General features: G+C 44.3%; 1 protein-coding gene across 1 annotated transcript in view; it reads right to left on the bottom strand.

Annotated features, from left to right (window-relative positions):
* The window catches only part of LIMS1 (LIM zinc finger domain containing 1), a 68319-nt gene extending 47267 nt beyond the window's left edge, over positions 1 to 21052 (bottom strand). The window contains exon 1 of the mRNA XM_054271505.1: positions 21003 to 21052. Coding sequence (XP_054127480.1) covers positions 21003 to 21043 — 41 coding nt within the window. The 5' untranslated portion in view covers positions 21044 to 21052. The remainder of the gene's footprint in view (positions 1 to 21002) is intronic.

The raw sequence follows: 21052 nt of genomic DNA, 5'->3' as shown, positions 1-21052 counted from the left end.
GAAAGAGTCTGCAGGCTCTCCAGCTCAAAAACCCCACCTATGAATACGTGTTTGGATTATTGGACTTCCATTGCATTATTAGCTGGATCCCAGTTTGAAGAAATGTGTGTTCCAACATGAAACTGCCTTCAAGTTTTTTATTACATACTGGTTGGCCTGTTTGCATATTTCTCAAGAAACAGATATTATTACCACATAAGTGTGACACAGACAGCTTCTGTGCTCACCACTCGCCCTCCCACCTCACCCACCATGCTGCTCTCCTCTCCTGCCCTTCTCACACCCTATTTTGGGAGACAGAGAAAAGGAACAGTGTAAAGACTTGTATAAGAATTCATCCACTCCAAGCAGAAGAATGTTATAAGCAACTTGAAATGTATGCAACATTTATTTCTGAAGGTCATAACAGCCTGAAGTATTTTTATTCAGACAGCCGTTCCTAGTTCACATGTCTGTCTTGTGTATCACTGCAGTAAACCTCAAGAACTACTCCACCCCTTCAGTCAAGAGTAGTGAGGTCATGGATCTCCAGAAATCACCCTTGTATATCATCCAGTTCCCCTTCTGTCACCCAGGGGGATTGTCAGTCCCTGCACACCCTCCCCTCCTTCCCCAGCACTCTCCTCTTCCCTCACAAATGGCTTATCCAGGGACTTTCCATATGGGTGCTCTTCCAGCAGCACAGCAGGAATGTGCAGCAACACAGAGGCACAAGTGTGTGCTCCCTGTTGTAAGGAGCAAAAAGATATCATTCAGAAGATAAAACCAAAACAACTTATCTGTAATTATTCACCATAAACATCTTGGTTTTGACCATACAAACATAAACTTGGGCGTAATTTCTACCAGGAACTCTGAAGAATGCCAGTTTGTAGGAAGTCAATGCACATATTGTACATATTTTAAAGCTCTTGCTATTAATTCTGCTTTATGTGACAGTAGCTATGCAATAACCTTCCAAGCTGACACCAGCATCTTATTCTTTTTTTTTTTTCCTAAAAAATAGGGGCACTTTACAGCAAAGCAGAGAAGTCTTATCTGCAAGATAAAGTAAGGTACTACTCCATTCTGCTTGCTGTAATAAAACCAATCACAAATGGGAAACAAGAATACTTTTATTATAAATCACACTCAATCACCCTACTGCTTAGTACTGAATAATAAATTATAAATAATTAATTTAACATCAACACCTCTTTTGCTTCCAATTCCACCCATGGAATATTAGACATTCTGTTTATTTCAGAATTGTATTCCTCTTGCAGCTTTACCTGATTTTGCTTTTTTTAGGAAGGAAGGAGGGGGTGTCAAGGCAATGTGCCATTCCCCAGATGACTAACTGCTTTACCTATCAGTCCTCCACTGCCTACTTCTCTCTGCTATGCACAGGCCTGACTCTGTAGTGTTTAAACATCTCATGGTCCTTACACTATTTATCCTCAAGCACTCCTGTAAGACAAGGTGGTGTTGAACTCAGCTGCAGCTCTGGAGCTGAGGCAGAGGCAACACCATTTACCAAAGAGTCGGGAGCAGGAGATGGTGCAGCACAGGGGACCAAATCCTGCTCTGGACTTGCATCCTTGCCTCAGATCACATGAAGTCTGGAGAAACTCTAGCAGAAAGGATGCTTAGTTAAAAATGAAAATAAATGGAGCAGTTTAACTTGAACAAAAGGGAAGCATGTCAAGACTCTCAAGCAAAACCCTCACTAGCAGCAGAATGCCACCTCAGCTTTGGATTTGCAGCCTGTTTGCTGGCTGGGCTGAGGGTCTCTGGCATTTAAGAGCCAGATATGAAAGCGCTGTCTGGGGACACAGCAAGACAGGGGATGTCCATCTGTCTGTCTGTCCCACTCCTTTTCCTGAGTTTTTTACACTAGGCAGTCTGAAGAGAGGGAATTGCTTCCCTCCCACCAGCGGCCAACTTGGGTGCTCCTGTGATGGCCATTAGGATGAATTCACATTCACAGGGTGACACTGAAGATTCACCTGAAGATTGTTCATCTGTCATGGGGAGCAAGATCATGCTCCTGCAGCCCACCAGAGGTCATTCTCCAAAGCACCTTGGCAGGCGCCTGTGTTTTCATTTTTGGAGAGGGCAGGGAAGCATTTCTCTAAGAGAAAAGGAGTGGCAGGACGGAAGGAATCCAGGCCCGGAGGCACAGTGGGGTGGATCAGTGGGAACACCGCTCTGATCACCTCATCTGCACATTTGCTGCACCCTGCCAGCACTGACAATTATGGCACCACACTTGCTGCCCTTGGCCTCAGTCACCCCACTGGCTGGCTGTGCCCTTCTCCTTTACTTCACTTAACTGTCCTTGGTAAATGGGGCATCAGAAAGAGGCATTTCACTTCAGGAGAAGAAAACAGCTCTTTTGCCTGCACTGGGAAACCAGCCAGCTCCCATACAAACCAAAGGGAAGGGATCACGTGGATGCATTTCAATTAACTGCACTGGTGAGGCAGGCTGCAAACAGGCTTCCCTTTCAGCCAGACCCCTTCATTTATGTCTTCTCTTGGGGAGGTGGTGGTGTATTCAGCCAAATTACGTGGGGGATTCATCTCATCAGTGTCTGAAAGCTGGGAGGAGGATGTATTTGCAGAGGGCTGAATTTAGCAGGGCCATAATATGGTGGCAAATAAGGGGGAAAAAAGAAAACTTATTTTCAGTCTGCTAGAGCTATAGTCTCTAAATTATTTTGATTGTGTACTTCTATCAGAAAAAAAAAAATAGCTCGTATCCCCAGTACAGGTACCTTTATTTATTTATAAATTATGTGCATACAGTTCCAACATCAGACAAGCAGACTGCAGGGGTTAAAGAGCTGGTCTCAGCAACTATCATCTGCTCACTGCTATTGGCCCATCACACAGGCTCTTATGCCAGTACCATCATCAAATAATCCAGGGCAACTTTCAGGTAGCATCAGTCTCAGGAAGGAAAAAGAAAACAAAAGGAAACATAACCAAAAGAAAAACAGCACAAGGCTTCTTGCAAGCAAGAGTGTGTGCCATTTCTCAAGAACTGTTTTCCCTTAAAAGTAATTTTCAAAGCCTCTTCAAATTTTCAAACACATACCCCTCATGAAAGAATGCGAGGAAGGAGCATTCACAGAGATTCTAAAGGCAATCTAAATATGGGTCACATATGTGTTATGCATATAAACAATCATGTTCAGATAAAGAATTACTATCATGGGTTACCCTTAACAACCAGAAAAAACCCCAGGTCTGAAGTCAGTACTAACCTGCAGTGGGTTTTTGGCACTCTGACAATGGGCATTCCCATTTCAATTTCTGTTTACTTCTAACTGCTATAAAAATAGCAAGTGATCAAGTAATGAAGCACATCAAATACTCAGCATATAAATAAGTAAAAAGATCAACAACATCAGGTGTGTGGTAAGGTAAAGGTCATTTTTATTTGTGTGGAAAATACAGTAAGCTTAGAAGAACAAGAGCAGTAACAGAACTAGTATTACAATTATGTTTATTTTTTTCCCTTAATTAATTCCCTTATGGTAAGTTACATGCTAATATCAATGATAGCAATAGATAAGAAAAATATAAGTACTTTACAGACATTGCTTTAACCAGGAACTTCCACAGGCACTCAAAACTTATGAAATTATTTGAAAATAGTGCTGCCATACAGCTCAAAAAAGCCTGATGTACATCTTTCAGAATAATCCTCACCAATCTAATTTGAGCATAAGACTTAGCAGAAGAAATGGAAATCCTCAGATGTTGTGTCTGACAAAAAGTAAAAGTAAATTCTGTGTACTAGATATTTGAAAAGAAAGAAGTTACTTGCAAAATTGACTTTTCTGCTTTCTAAGTAATACAGATCTGCAAGGATGCCAAGCTATTCTGAACACAGCCCATAACAGAATTCATTCAGGACAGCAAAAAATGCCAGCTTAAACCATCTTTATTTTACTACCATTTTTAGATAATGGTAAGGCCAGTAACATACAATTACTAATGTTGGTGTATCAAGAAAGTACCAAATTAAATTTTAAGAAGTTTGCTTGTCTATCAAACTCCTTTTTTGGTAGCTCTGATCTGCTACTGAAAAATGAGGCATCGGTCCAACATAAAGAATAAGTCTGAGGGGAAAAAAAATCTTTACTCCAAAAAAATCCAACAGTTCTTTTGACAGAAAGAAAAAGAGGAAGAAAAGCATTTTCATCTGAAGGCACATATGGAAAAACAATTTGGGTTCCTTCAAATTCGGGGGGGGATATGCAGAGGAAGTTTTAATTTATAAAAAAAAAACCAAAAAACAGCTCAAGACAACCACAGTGAGCAGCCAGGAGCTCAGCCACAGGAGTCCAGCTCCTCAGATCCCCACAGCATCTCCCATGTGCTCTGCTCCCTGCCCCACCCCATCCCTGCCATGCTGTGAAATGTGAGCAGGGACAATGGGGAGCAAAGCAGAAGTTTTCTGTCATTTTTAGTTCCCCCATGACTGTGAACACGCAGCCCAGGAAGACACAGTGGGCCAGACTGGGGCCAAAGAAACCCACCAGCTAATGCCGGTGCCTGCAACAGCTAGAGATTTAAAACACAGGAATTCCCACCTTACCATGAGGAAGAATCTCTTTACACTGAGGGTGGCAGAGCACTGGAACAGGCTGCACAGGGAGGCTGGGGGATCTCCCTCTCAGGAGACATTCAAAACCCACCTGGACACATTCCTGTGTCACTGCTCTTGCTGACCCTGCCTTGGTAGGGGGGTTGGACAAAATGATCTCCAGAGATCCCGTTCCAACCTTAAGAATTCCATGATTCTGGGATTTATGGGACACATTTATTACTGATTTTTGAGCTTTAAAGAAGGGGGGGGGGGCAGTTACAAAAATGTGAAGACACTACCCATGCTAACTACTTAAAATGAGGCAAAAAAAGAAAACAAAAAAAAAAAAAAGGGTGAAAACAAGAATTCAGTAAAATATGTGATGTCAGGCATGTATTCTAATTTCAAATCTTATCTTTCAAGCTTGGCCTCTGGCTGTTCTTCTGTGCCATTTCAAGTCACTTAAAACTTCTTGCAGTCATTGCAGATGAAGCAGTTCAGATGGGATTTGCAGGGAATCTTCTTCCCTCAGCAGGAAGTGGAGACAAAGGCAGCAATAGACAGAGACAGTTTGGGTAGAAAAAGCTGATGCAGTAAGAGAGGACTGCAGATGATGGACGGTGGGAGGGAGGGGAAGGCAATTACCATAACTGGTATTCTGGAAGCCACAGCCCATAAAGGGAAACAATGAAGTTTCATCCTGTAAAATCCAACATCCCACCAAGTCTGAATATATTCCAGATTTATTAGTGGTTAAGAGTAGATGCTTAGAGGAAAGCACAGGAATTCCAGTAAATGAATTCAAGACAGTAATAAAGCCAGAGAAGATGACATACACCAGTATTATATGAAATACAATATGTGAAATGAAAGTGAGACTCAGGGGAGCACCTTCAAAAAAATGGCTGGAGAAATATTTCTGAACTTCTGCTGACATGAATGAGAACAGTTTCAGATGCTCAGTGTTCCCAAAATAGGACTTGTAACCCAGGCTTCTCTTCCTGGATTCATTACAGAAAAACAGCTTTTTAATTACCCAGATTTAAATAATCCTGAACTATTCTGTATCTCAGACTTGAAATTAAATCAGATTTTCTCAAAAAAAAAAGCTCGAAGTGGCCCGAAATTCCTTTAAATTCTGTTTCTCCTGTGTCCGTGACTTGCAACCTATAAATGTCAAAAGCTATTAAAAGTAAATTTAAAATTTAAATCAGCCCTCAGTTTTAATCACCAGTGCCAGGAACCATGGAACAGCAATTATATAGTGGAAGAGGCAAAAAAGAAGAAAGAGAAATTAAGACAAAATTTTCTTGTTGTCAGAACAGCCACAGGATTTCTCACTGAATTCCTTTCAGCTAGGGAAATCTTAATAAATATGTTATTTGTATGTGGATAAAGTACAATAGAAATGCATGGTTTTATTAAATTTTAAGGAATTAAGATAGGCCAACCCTGCCAATGGCCCATACCTACCCAAAGGGAGGGATGAATGTTACTGAGGGGATTGTGCTATGCTGCCATCACCTTCCAGACAGGAGCTGGAGGACAACACCCTGCTTTTGGGCTCAGAGCATCTCAGAGCACCCTCTACCCAGGGAGGAGGCTGCTTTACCTTCAAGCCAATCATTAATGTATGCTTTGACTGCTCAAAGGAATCTTCCTAAATACAGAACAATCAGTCCAATCAAGCTGGAAGTGAGAGTATAAAAACAAAAGATTCATAAACCAGATACTACTAAGGAACAAAAGGGGCTGTTTTACCCTCCTGAGGTAGGAGATGAAATGCCAGTTCAAGAGTACCTCATTGCTGATGCTCTTAAGAGAAAAACGTTTGGGAAAGCAAAGGCTTCCTTTGTTTTGTTTTGTTTGCTGGTTGTGTGTGTTTGTTTTTAAGCTTTCTTTCTCCCAAACAAACAAACAACAACAAAATCTGTATACCATTCCTGGCTTGCTCTCTGACCTTCAGCAAGTTGCCATCTCCTTGAAATCACAGTTCAGAGACACAGTTTACAGAGAGCCTGTTTGACAGCTCAGCAGGATGATGCTGAGTACCAGTCCACAGAAACTTTCTTACCCTGACCAGATGTTTTAAAAAACAATTGTGGCAGGTAACCTGTCCTGCTATAAAACGTACCGCCATGAAGTTACCTTTGCTCTTCCAACAGCTGGCATAAATTCTGGGCTGTGTGCTCTGCCCAATTAAACACAGACATCATTTGTGCCTGTGTCTGAGCATGTCTGTCCCACCAAATGCCATCACACATAAGTGTAAGCCCAACCCTAAGCTGCATTTCACCTTACCAGTGTGCCCCTGAAATCTACCAACATTTTTATCTTTCAGAAAGTGGGACAGGAACCAGAGTTCTTTATAGCCCAAATGAAATCTGCCAGTACTGTTAAATGGAATAAAACATATCTAAAAATGCTAGCCCCTTCTAAAAATCCCATTGCAGCAGAGTTATTCTTCTCTTTTTACTGGCTTTTAGCAATCATTGTACTTAAAGCACTCCCTCTCCCACCCCCACCTCCACCCCTTGACTTTTGGGATGCTACAATGGGAATGCTGCAGTGTGAAAGCAAAAGTCATCCAATCATTTGTTTAATATCACATTTACTTGATACTGCAAGGGCAGCAAATCTGCTCTAACTAACATTGCCTTGCAACTATCCTCTTCAGAAACTGGCTTTTCCATAAGTGTTTATAAAGGAGATAATAAAAGGCAGCTCTGAGCAATCCAACCAGGTGCTCAGCACTCAGCAGAAATCACCAGCACAAATTATTTAGAAATGCCAAAAAAAAAAAAAAACCTCAAAAAACCCCAAAACAAACAACACTCACAGAGACTATTATTTCAGCAACTTAATGGATAAATCATTACAGTTGTCCAAAATCAAATCTAGTTCATAGGGAAGAAGAGGATGATACCAAATTAACAGAAATACTGCTTTTACCATTAAACCCCAATGTGCTGTTCTTAATGTCACTGAAAAATACTTGCACAATGCCAACTAAGGCAAGAAACACTGAGCAAGCAGTATACATTCTCAGAAAACACCTTAGAAACCACAGTGACTTAGATACTGTGTTATATGCACTTTCCTTTTTTAACCTCTTAGGTACTGAACTGCCTGCCCACGGGTGATTCAGAGCTTGTGGGATGCATCATAAGTTATTAAAATCCTCCTAACAAGCTGGTGTATAAATGTCAACTTCCCTGTTGCTCTTTTATTCACATGTATCATTCACTAACCACTGTTACAAGGCACAGCACTTCTCCCCTACTCTCTCTTTCTTGAATGGTGTTCTCACTTTGTCAAAATTTAACTAGCGCAGAACACCACCACTCCATGGGAGTGGACCAAGAGATGCCCTGACCTCACCTCTGCAGCGTCTGGCTCTCAGACAGGCCACCAGGAGTCCCACAGTCCACAGTTCCATGGACACCAACCCCACTCCAACCCCTACCCGCTTGCAACTCCACTGCCAACCCAGAGCTCAGCTCCCTTTCATGGACACAACTCACTTGCTGTAAAATTCACACCTCAGAGGGGTGTGACTGAGGACACAAAAGCCCCAGTGAACAGGAACCTCCTCCTCGCTTCCCCATCCATAACCACTTTGTTTGCACCAAAGAACAACATGCAGGCCACTACCAAGTGACTACTGGGCTAAAAATGTAAATTAAATTATACCAGTTAGCAGTACACTGGGTTAATACACAACTTTGTAACACTCCACTGCATAAGACAGAAACCAAATTCATCTGGGCTCTGACCCTATGGGCAAGCAGACCTGTGGTGACAGCGGCTCACTCTTGGCCAATTTTTGCTTTCTTTCACACATTTACATTTGCATGGCCAGTTGCCAAACCATGCAAACCCAACTGCAATGGAAAAAAGGCATCACAGAGATCTGTTGAAAAATGCTGTAAGTAAAACTACATAGTTTTATATATATAGGTTACAATGATGATTTTTTAATTAAATTCAGGTCATTTGTATTAAGAAAAGTGAAAACAGCCTTAGTTAGTATTTATAAAAACAAGTATAAAGTATACAAAATAGGTATCAAATCCAGTGTATGACAACTTCAGCTGAAGCCATTTATTTGTAGGCACAGGGATGTGACCCTGGCCAGGCACGGTGGTGTCTTACATAAGATGCTGGACCCATCGGTGTGATAGCCAGCTGCTCTTCTCTAAATATGAGAAATCAGAGATTAGGAAGATATCCTCCTCTTACAAGGCTGACCTTACTGCATCATCCATACAGAGCGAATTCAGAACAGTGATGGTTTTGTCCCTATACCTCAGACAAAGCAGCAAGGTTTCAAAGCTGACAGAACCAGTTTCCAAGAATTAGCAGGTATTTTGTCTTATTTGGCCATTGATGTTCCACTTATGGACCCTTAAGACTAAATCAAGCTCCAATAAATAGGGCAGTGGAATTTCAAATGGCTTTGAGGAAAACTGGTTAAGACTTGCTGTCTTAACTGTATTAGTTTAACACTCTAACCTCTAGAATTAGCACGTTATCAGAAACATTCAACAGTGAGAGGTCACACATACAGTCATTTCTTCATCCCTAACTATGTGCTGAAGGTAATCAAACTGGTATAGAATTCTCCATTTATATGCATACAGTCTTGAGGAATTGTCACAAAGCTTCATTAATCTATTTCTGTTGCAGTTAATAACAGACCCCTGCAGATTTGAAAGGAACTGGATTGTAAGGGGTCATTCAGGCAGTAACTATGCAGAGAGCTCTAGTGAAGCAAGCAGTAGCATCCTGGCCAGCCAGCTAGAACTGACCTCAGCTTGGCTCTTCATAACTACTGAATAAGCCAACAATCCCTGACTTCAGCAGTTTCCTCTCTTCTCCCCCTGCACATAAGTTATGAGTGCAACTGGTTCACAGCACAGCATCGTGCCTCTGTGATGAAGAGAAAGCCACTGCTGCAGTGTGGGTTGATGAAGCACTGAAGATGTGTGTCCTCTCTAAAAGTTCACATTTTTTAGCACAGCAAATGTGTTATTTACAGAAGCAAAGAAACAGGATACAGCTGAGCTATTACGAAATCCAACATCATAGTATGCAGGTATAAGGTAATAAAAATATAAGATAATATAAGGTAATATAGGGTAATAAAAAATGATAAGATACATAAGAAAAAAAACTTTTCTGGTGCTGAGAAAAGATAGGAGAGGCAGAATTACCACCTGGTGAGGTGGCCAGGAATGCTCCCACACCCATGTTACTATGCAGGCTGCCAACTACTGCCTTGTGTTTGGATGCTTCCCGATGCTGCTACTTGCTTTTCCTCAACTCCTTTGTTACTTATATGGAGCAAACTTTGCATGCTGGCACAAGGAAGCCCAGGAGGATGGACATGGCAGGCAGGTCACTAACCTTTACCACCCATTGAGCAACCATTTGGGACTCCTCCCTGGCTGAGCTGTGCCACGCCACACCATCAGCTCCGGTACGCAGCATCCTATCGAGGGCCAGCTGCAACTTCCCAGCATCCAGGACAACAATGTCAAAACACCATTTGTGGAGGTGACAGGCACCAAAGCTCCCCTTGTCACAGTGCTTTTGGTGCCACACCATTATCTGCCAAGGTTTTAAAATCTTAATTCCTGATGGTGCGTTTCTTGCCTTGGAAAGAAAGACTTCAGAAGTGACACTCTGTATTTGTTTATATGCCTGACCAGGCAACTCCTAATAGTAATTTGGAAACAACACCCTATTGCAACCCCTGCTTGTACACAATGAACAGAGTTAAGGTAAAATTTATGACAGAATCACTTAAAAAAAAAAATCTGTATTTTCTCCTGCTACTCTTCTTACCTGTGTGGTTGGTTTAAATATTTTATGTGCCAGACAGATGTATGTTACAAAAAAGGCTTATAAAGAGAATACAGAACACACATGCATTCAACCCTCACATAAGCCACTAACTGTGAGGGTGAACCCAGGTCCTGCTAACTGAGGACATGTGTTTTGCACTTGAGTTCTTGGCTTCAAGGAAATTAAAATTTAAACTCATAACTTGACCTGAGTGAACTCAGGAATTTAACTTAAGGGCTCTGCATGAGCATGAGGACTGTATTGTCTTCAGACTAAATGAATTGACTATTTTTACTTAGATACATTTCACTGTCTATCAATTTCTGAAAAGCAAATGTCCTTTCTAAACATTTTTATTGTTCACTTTAAGATAAGAATACATGAAACAAATATGATCTCCTTGTCCTCCCTGACTTCTCTTAATACTGTAAGGAAAGTAGCATTGGAAAAAATTTTCAGTTAATGCAATTCTGTTAATGCCCTTGCAACACCTCCACTTGACCACCAGTTCAGCACTAAAACATGAAAAATTGGATACTGACAGCACCAATGCTTTTGCCGTATTAAACTTTAAGTCAACATGAACTTGATACAAGTCCTCTGTGGTATTAAAAAAAGCGTTTTTTTAACTATGGATTTCTTCACAATTAATTCAGGTAGACCCTGCCTTCCTTGCATCTCCAAGATCAACTCCAAGAACGTTACTATTTAAACCACGAACACAGAGCTGTTCTATGATTTTTTCCAAGTTTAAAAAACCTTTTGACTTGGAACTAAGGCTCTGCTCATTTTGCATTTGCTTTCATGACAAAGGATTAATGATAGGTTAAAAAATCTGGACTCAGCAGCTTTTCACTATATTTCCCTCCCTCTGTGGCAGGGACAACCAGCAAATACCTGGCAATGCAAACCAAGGAAGGAACGTTACTCAATATATAAGAGAAAAATCCTCTGCTTGACATTTGTACCATCAACACCCTTCTTGCCTACACAGGTTGGACACTAGAAGACAGCTTTCAGTGGTGCAGTTCCTCCTCTGGGAGAACAGAGCCCTTCTTCCCACAGAAAACCTCCCAGGCCACATTACCACCACCTCAGCCACCCTAGTGATGGCTGGGATGGCTACAGCTGCTCTGCTGGGCACACAGTGACTGAGATCCCAGCATCTGCCCCATCCCACCCCATATCCCATCCCTGAACTCTGGTGCTTGTTTTTGCACATGCACGGACATAACACTGCTGCATGTTTTTAACTGTGTGCTATTGGACTTAGCGGAAAATCCATTATTGAAATCAAGCCGCTACACAGCTAAACATTACCAAAATCCATCAGGTAAAACTTATTAGACCACTTTTACCTCAGATGACACAAAATACTCATTATGTAATCCTGCTTTCCTTGGGAATCTGTCCTGCCTGAAACCACCCTGGAAAGACACCAGTATCACACAATGACATTAAATTTCTTCAATGTCTCTTTCAAGTACAAGCTGACAAAGCTATTAATAAATTAATAAATAGCCCAAGGTGAGCAGAAAGATTTCTCATGAAACCTGAGCAGTAATGCAATATTACTGTTCCTGGATCCTTTGCCATTTTATCATCCGCTAGTAATTCTCCCAAGGGGGATGTCAAGGATCCTCTTAACTGTACTGTTTGCCCACCTCTGCATGGTAATGATAAAAATATTGATTTTCACATTTGTGACTCAGATGCAATTTGACACAAGAAGTCCAAATTATTTCCCCCTTGCAGTGCATCAGCAATCACAAGCACAGAGAGCTTCACTCACATCAAAATGAAGCAGCCTCATTAATACATGACACTGGAAACAATGCTTCATTTGCCCTGTACTTTTCAAAATGAAGGCCTGGTCCAGCAGCAGATTTTAATGCGAGTTGTGGAGGGGATAAGAGAATGGTTTGGAAGACAGGTCTGCCTTGGGCAGGGACATCTTCACCTCGACAGGATGGGTCTGAAGAGCAGCAGCTGCAGGGTGAGATTTGCCTCGGGTATGAGCTGACACCAAGGAGAATCCCACCTTTCCTTGAGAATCCTGACACATGAACACCCCACCACCCTTGGAAACCCTTGGATCCCCTCCAGGTCCTGCTGGAGTGAAGATTGATAATTCCTATCCTGCATGTGACAATAAGGAAAATGTGGCTTTCAGTCTTAGACAAAGTTTGAAATTTTGACCTTCAGGCTTACACCATGAGTAGCCACCAGCAATACTCCAGCCCTCCTCCCTCACTTCATCTCACTGCAAAGCTGTGGCACAACTCATCTCTCCACCACCCAGAGCTAAACCCCACACGGTGACCAGACTGCCCTGTGCCAGTGCCTGAAGACATCCAGCTTCCAGCATGGCATTAAGGGAGACTGTATGAACCATTTCAGGATGCCCATGGAGAAGGGAGCCTTTTCACTTTGAAAAGAGAGAAGTTTTAACTGTGAGAGAATTCAGCACAGGGGGATTCATCCCAGGGCTGCGAACCCTTTAGTTCCACCCCACCCCAGACTGTCCTGCCTCTGTGAGTTTCTTGTGTTTATTTTTTTTTAAATGTGAACCTGAAACAGTTCTTCAGTGTTTGAATGAGCAGGGAATCAGCAAAAAAAATAAGACCTACTGGCCTTAGAACAGCAGTTTATTGTTAATTGTTTGATATAATTCATTCTCGGATATGATTACAGAAATCACACTTCTTTGATGCACAATAGCAAACCAGCCCACTGAAGGGGCAAAAGGAGGTAGATTTTTTTCTGGGAGATAAGTACTTCCCTAAGTAACACCTACCCTGAGGATCATATTTATACAACTATTTCAACAAACAAGACTTTTGAAAGTCCGCTATAATCCATTAAATAAGAAAAGATCAAAGAAACTAACAGGAAGGCCAGGATGCAATCAAAATATTTGATCAGTGAGCGGTTTTGTATCCAAGCCATAAACTCAAGGGCATTTCAGTGGAAGCTGTGGGAGGAGAAGCTGCTGTGAGCACCATGGCAGATGGAGCCCCTTAGGGGAATCCTCACACCCCACTGCCATCCCTGCATCCCTCCCTGCACAGGACACCAGCAGCACCCACCATCCCCAGCTTGCCATCACTTTCAGTGCAGCTATGTTAAACAACCAAGGGTGGAAATTGTACTGTACTCGTTCTCCTAAATCCCACCACCTCCCCCGCTAAAGTTAAATATTTGGCCTTTGGTTTAAACTAAATGGATTTCTGTTTTTCCTTTCAGAGCGGTCTCACGATCTCCGTGTGACCCCGGTGGGAGGACAGAGGGAGGCAGGGAGACCCCACCGTGCACTCAGAGCACTGCCGGAGCCCAGGGAGTGTCAGCCCACTCAGTAGCAGAGACGGGTGTAGTAAACTTCTAAATACTTCCTTTCCTCCTTTCTTTAAGGAAAAAAGAACAAGGAAAAAGATACTGATATGTCCTGATTTCCTCCTCACACCCTTCTTTTTTAAATACATACTTAGCAAACATTAAACAACTACATATTTGGATGCAACTCAAGCTAAACAATAGCTTTGATAGTTTAATTTTGGAAAGAAAAAAAGCAAATTCTCACTTTCTTGAAAAGCTTTACTTTTACTTATTTGTATATTCCCTAGGTTAACAGCACATTTCCCTTTGCTTTTCTGAGAGCAATATACATGTCCTTGTAACCAGAGAAGTATGGGAAATTCTGGAAACATCCAACTGTGTATAAACACTTAGAGTTCAGACACTCTAATACAAAACAAGTACCTCTCTGAAACAAACATCTCCAGATGTTTTAATGTACTTTTATATATAGATAGATATATATATAAGATGTGACTCAGGCACAGAAAGCCAAAAGAATGTTCTCATTTCCTGAGATTGGCCAACAAAAAGGAAAAAAATGTGAATGAAGGAACAAAGACTCAAAAGTCAGCTTTTTCTTAACAGCAGCAGCTTTAAAATGCTCCATTTCAAATCTTTTTTCATATAATCAGAATATTGCCTCTCTCTTGCAACTGCATAGACTCACAAAGGGAAGCACAGAAAGGAGAAAAAAATGTTTTCTGGGTTGTTTAAAGTACTACAGAAATGTCTCATTAGAGAAGTGCCTGTCCTTTTTTCAGTTCCAGTGAAGCTGATCGACACCTCTCAACAAGCCCCTCTCCCACAGCCTGGGACACAGGGGCTGAGAAAAAGCCAGCAGCCACGTGTGCTGTGGCTGCCCCACAGCTCTGTCTCTGCATGGAGAGCTCAGCCTGCAAGAGCTCACAGCAGATCTTGTTCCATTTTTTTTTTCTGACAGTACAAGCGGGTACAAACAGCTTCCAGTTCCTCTGGGACCTGAAAGCAATGGGTGAAGAAAGCCCATGGGCATCTCCAGATCATGAAGTCTCATCATAGCAACAAACATCAGGTAGATTTAAACAGGCACCAAGATGTGTCACTGTTCTCTGTACCCTTTCTAACCATAAACTACATGTCAGGAGGGTAGGACACGAGATTTCCTTCCCGAGTCCTTTGAAGGTGAATTTCCGCAAACCAATTCAGTGAGAACTGTGACAAAACCACTGCTGGGGTGGTTTCCCTTCAGACAGAGCAGTAGGAGGGGACAGCAAGCTGCAGAGAGAACAAACCCAAGTGCACTTCCCACAACAGAAAGCGAAATTGCCCAGACAATCCTTCCACAACACCTGCAGGCAGGTAGGTGATCCTTCTTCCAGTGCAACGGAGCATGGATTCCCAACCCTGACACCGCACCCAGGGCAGCCTCAAGCAGTCCCCAGACCCAGCCCAGCCCACCACCAAACACTGCTCCCCCCTTCTTCAAATCCCCAACACCTTGTCACAGAACTCCACTTTTCACACTGCTCTCTGCCAAAATGGGTATTGCCACCTTTCCCAAGTTCTTTCCCATGGACACCACTGCCACCCGTAAGATCAAGGATTGAACCAGACTGAGACAAACTCAGTTTTAAATCTATGTATCTACCAATCTCCTTCACCACAGGTTTTCAGCTGGCTCAGGTCCCTGGTGCTGGCACTAGAAATGCTGGGGGACAGGAATGAGTGGGTCACCCCAGGCAGCTGTAACACAAGCAACATGCCTAATTAAACATCTCTGTAACCATCACTGCCCATGGGAAGAGCAGCTGCCCTGGCATGGCCCATAGATGATCTGTCTTGAATCATAACGCTGGCCAGAGCTGGGTCTGGGAGACGGCCACTGCCAAGTGAATCTCAGCCCACTTACAGCAGACCCCAGCAAAAATAAGTTACTTAATACAGCACACATGTCCGTCTCTCTGCCATGAAACACAAGTCTGTCCTGCTACAGTTCAGAAGAGCACACACGCAAAGCTCAGCAACATGTGCCTATGTGCAAGCATTTCCTCACAAAAGCCAGAGGGTTCTGCAAGCAGAGGCTGCTGTGCCAATTCAGCCTTGACTCCGCAGGGGCCTTCCCCCGGCAGTGCTGGTGGCACCCTGCTCCCCTGCCTGCCAAGAGTGTTCTGCATTCCCAAATCAGAGGTGCAGTGTGCCAGGAGACACCAAAGGAGGGCTCAGGGATGCTGTGTTCTGTGAGGCAGCAGGCTGACAGCCAGTTCCTTGCCCTGGCCAGGCAGCACCCAGCCCCAGTGGGGATGGCCAGGCCCCCACAAAAGAGTCCTTGCAAAGAATCAAGGTCCCTTTTTTCCCTCCCAGGGTGGATTTGAAACTAATTCTCTGTGTGGTTCCCTCCCTCCACATCAATCCCACAGCTGCTGAATGTCAGTGTGGGCTCTGGACTGAAGCCAGTTTGCCATGTTGCTGCCTCCCAAATATTTCCAGGCATTACTGCACTGCTTTGCTGTGGTCTTCCCCAGTGCCCCCAACTATAATGAAACAACATATTAATACAGAAAACCCTTTTAATTTTGAGCACAGCAGCTACTCCATGTTGCTCTGGCCACCCAGGAAATGTTCTTAAAGTCATTACAATGCCTTAGCTCCCCAGATGATCCACATCAATTCCCCACCCATGATGCAGGAAATATCCCTCCCCTGGTTTTAACTCTACTCTTCACACCAGTTTAGGTTTCACTCGGACAACACCCACCAGTGTGTTCTCAGTTCTTCAAACTATTTAATGCAACCAGGGTTTGAAACAACCATAAATCCACATGATTAAGGACCCACCTTCTCACTGAATTCTACAGAAGTGGCTGGTGAGGTTTTTAATAAATCAAAAAGCGATGAAAGAAAGGACATCCAAGCTGGAATTCAAGAACTTCTTATTTAACATATAAAGAAAAGCAATCAATATGAAAAATGCAGAGCATAAAACCTCCTCCTGGGTGCCAACTATGTTGTAATGCTATTTTTCATGCACTATAGGGTGCTCCAGACTATGCCATTTTGGCAGAGGAACATGGTTTCAGGCTGTAGAGGAGGTCCACTTTGTCCATATTTTGTCATTGGCCACACTATCAGCTTCTGGCATCCTGCATATTGCTGACAGCCTCCAGATGCTGAGACAAATTCAGCAAACTGTTTGACATAAAGAGCTGCTATGGTACACAAAACCATAGTAATTACAAGGAAATTACAGTATCCTGACTTTCCCCACCCTGCTTCTATCTGCTTAAAAAACAGAAGTCAGCATTCTCATAAAGAGTTACACACCACAGGAAGGAAAATGCTGAAATAATTGCAAAGAAGCATCCTAATTGGAAGAAAAATATTAACCCCAGGGCACAGTCCCCTGCTACATTTTCCCTAATTGCCAGACTGAATGAGGACCTTTCACCCTTTCTGCCCCAAGAGCAGCACTTCTGCACAGGCTGTTAGGGGTGACGTGCTCTGCAGCACATCCCAACACAACAAGCACGGCAGACCACGTACACGGCTGCTTGCTTCACACCAGGCATAGCTTAGACAAGGGGAGGCTTTGGCTATCAAAATGTGATTGTCAGTTTCATTTTCCATGTCATCAGCAATTGCCATCATGGGAAAACCTGACACGAGTAATTTCCCCACTGACTATCATGCTGCTTTTAGCACAGCTAATAATTAAAGCTCCCCTGTATTGAAAAGTAATAAGAGACTGCATTATGCTACAGAGTGAAAAACTTTTGAACTGGGCTTTGGAGGAGAACAAAGCATAGACAAATCAGGATGTGTAACCTGACACACAGCATGAAGCCACAATTGCAGGAGCTGAAAACATTGCCTTAAGTGCTCCAATAATAAATATTTCACTGCAACTTGAAAAAGAATTTGTTAACTGTGCAAACCACCCTCTGTATATCGCAGACCATTAATGGTTCCCCTGCAGTAACTGTATGGAACAAGTTCTAAGAAAAAGACCTGTGCACTACAACTGAGACAAAACTGCAGCACCACATTTAGCTTTTTATTTAGAATCCCCTATCAGAGCCCGTAACACCATGAAGTGCCCCCGTTTTTCAGCTTCACAGTCTACAGTGGAATAAGAACTATAAATCCAATGAGTCTGTACTAGTTTTTCAAGTGTAGTTATACTTGGAGTAAAGAGGACCTGGCTTTTCCAGTATTTTGCTGCATGCTGGCCTGTATTTCTTGCTACAAAGAAAAACTCTGTTTGTTCTAGGAAACTACAAAAGCTTAAGATAATAATGGCTCTGAATGGCGAAGCCAATGTTTTCCTCTGAACCACATATGAAACTTATTCCAATGATAACACATCAAGATGAGTTCAGCACAACCAGCTGGAAAAGCTGCCCACAAAACTCAGAGGACATTTATAAAGCAAGCAGGCATTGCCACAAGGAGCTATCAGCCCCAGGCAGCACACCAAGCAATGCTGAGCAGCCCACCCAGCATCGACCCTCTGCACATCCCTCCTTACCCAAATCCCTCTCTTCCAGGACAGAGTCTGGTCTCCCAGCGTGATTCTGAGCGACAAAGCTGTGCCTCAGTAAGCACTGTGCAAGTGACAGCACCAGCCTCCAAGTTCCTCTAGTTGCAAAACAAAAGCCACAGGAGTGGCTCAAGTTCAAAAAGCCTCCATAAAACAAAGGGAGAGGGGAAAAAAAAGTTAAAAAGAAGAGTATTTCCTTGTGCATACCTGCTGACCAGATGTCTGCTGCTTTTCCGTGCACCAAATCTAGAGAGACCTCAGATCAATGTTTCCTTTTTTGCTTTCTTCACCAAAACTCAGATTACTTAAACTCTCTAAATCAGACCCAAAAGTCAAGATACAAAACCCCTTGGGAATTCCAGCTTGTGGAGGCCTTTGAGATCACTTTACATTTTGTCAAAAAGTAGGTTTGAATGAAATAGTCACATTTTTAGTGGGTTTTTTAAATCCAAAGAATCAGAACAAGAAAATACACCAATTTTTAATTTTCCCTCCTTGTATTTTACAAAATCTAAATGCATTTTCCAAGAGCCCCGCCCCTTTGTTTTGACTTCAGTAGACTGGAATTGTCCATAGAAAACTCTGCTCTGAAGGAGCTGACTCCACAGCCTCTCACCATGGAACTGAGGCATTTGTAATACAGCCACAAAAACAATCTCTATATCAGCCCGAAACTACAACTACTACCCAAAGCACATCTGCTCCTAAGGAGGGCAAAATTCATTAATGCTTAAAGCCACTGAGCGGAGTCAAACATTCTTCATTCCCTTCTCCCTCAAATCAACAGGCGTGAGGCCACTGTGCCACCCTGCCAGATGAGCAGCCCTGCTGTCCTGGCCAGCACCTCCCTCTGCTCCCTCCAGCCAAGCTTCTGTGACAGTGAAGCACACAGCACCTCCACGTCCCTGACCACAGCACAGCCCCTTGTCCTCCATACACTCACTCACCCCAAAGGAATGGCGAGAGGAACAGAGGAAGCCAGCCAGTGTAGCCAAGGGGCCCCACATCCAGCTTTTACTGGGCAAACAGTTTTTATTTGGGGCACACCAGCAGCAGCAGCACTCCAGGCTGACTCTCGGCCACGGGAGGATTTGCTTGGCCAGCCAGGAGGCAGCATGATTGCTCGTGCTGCTGTGAAAGGATGCTTGAGCCACCAGCTGTACCCTGGATGGCTCTGCTGCCACCAGTGTTTCCCAGGGAGTGCTGGCCAGGCTCATGCTGCTGCAGGTAACCTCCCTGCTACTCCACCTCTGCAAGTTTCTGCAGGCGGGGGCTCTAGTCTGACTTTGTCCCAAAATCCCTCACCGTGCCAGGGGTGTAGCTTAGCTCATATCCTCGGAAGCGTGTCCCAGCAGGGCAGCTGGCCCGCTCCCTGACAACTTCAGCAGAACAGATGCCAAATATGCAATTGCTCTGTTTACCTGGCCAGAGAGGCGGCTCAGCCCCAGCACCTGTGTGGGGCCGAAAGACACAGAGTACAGACTGACGCTGGCAGCACAAATACTGACAACTGGCCACTTTCAGGAATGCAGAAAGAATCCTGGCCTGGATTCTACCACCCACTATGAAAAGCAAGTGGCTGTTGGAACATCTAAAGAAAAAACAGTCACCCACAGTACATGTGGACACCTGAATCACATTATCATGTTTTTCTAAGCATGTGGCTGCACTGCAGCTGGAGCGAGAGCTGGTCAAGGCTGGTGAGATCCTGCCCAGGACATCAGAGCACTGACCCTGGGAGCAGAGCTGGCTCACCTCGCTCAGGATGGCACCTGTGTAGCCCAAACTCAGCCTGACTTTGCAACTGACACGGTTTTTCTCCAAAGGTATGGCAGAGAGCTGGAGGAGCCTGCAGGAGAAGTCGGGCGCGGGAAAGATAAGGCAGTCCTTAGACAGGCTAAAGTTTGTGTGCCAGCAGCCGTCCTATACCTGCAGTCCAAGGCAGCCACAAAATCAGTCTTTGTCCTTCCCTCAGCTCCAGGTTTTGACCTATTAGCACAACACCTTGCCAAGTGCTTTAATTAGGGCCATTTCTTCCCAAGAAACAACTGCACAGGGCGAGGCTTTGAAACGCCGAGCAATGAGCAGAGCAGCCTTTGCTTTCCGTAGTCCACCCCATTAACCCGTCCCCAAGACAGGACTGCTCGCTAATTGTGTGATATGCACGAAACATCGCGAATCTCACCACATCCACACCCGAGGTTATTTAGTGTGATGCTTTTAACAGAGCCACCACCCGGGCAGGGCGCCTTTTAACGCACGGGGCATCAGAGGCGCTCCCGCCGCTGCCGGGACGTGCGAGCCGCAGGTCTGGGTGTTTTTCCCGATCGTGCAACGAGGGCACAGGGCCCGCCCCAGCGCTCCGAGCGAGCGCCGAACGCCGAGGAGGGATTGCGGAGAGAAGGGAATTCCTGCACTGCCCCTCGCTGCCGGGGCTGCCGGGACGGGGAAAAGTTTGCCCGTGGAACGCACACTTCACAGGGGGAGCGGCAGGGACACCCTGCACGGCTGCGAGCCCCCCGTCCCCGCGGCGGGACCCCAGCCCGACCCCGCCGGCGCCCGGGCAGCAGCGGGAAAGCGCCTTTCCCGGGCAGCAGCCGGTGACAGCGGCCCGGCCGAGACAAAGCGCCGCCCTCGGCAGCCGCCCGCCGCGGGAGGCAGGACGGGACGGCGCGGGCGGCCCCTGCGCCTCTCCTACCTGTTACAGTTGATCCCCGCCGCCGCCGCCACCCCCAGCATCCCGGCGGC

This window comes from Melozone crissalis, unplaced genomic scaffold (assembly GCF_028551555.1).
Source record: "Melozone crissalis strain CALT ecotype California unplaced genomic scaffold, PUWL_Pcris_2 ptg000013l_1, whole genome shotgun sequence".
NCBI lineage: Eukaryota > Metazoa > Chordata > Aves > Passeriformes > Passerellidae > Melozone > Melozone crissalis.
The sequence above is the reverse complement of the archived record's forward strand: the minus strand, read 5'-3'. Positions and strand labels throughout refer to the sequence as shown.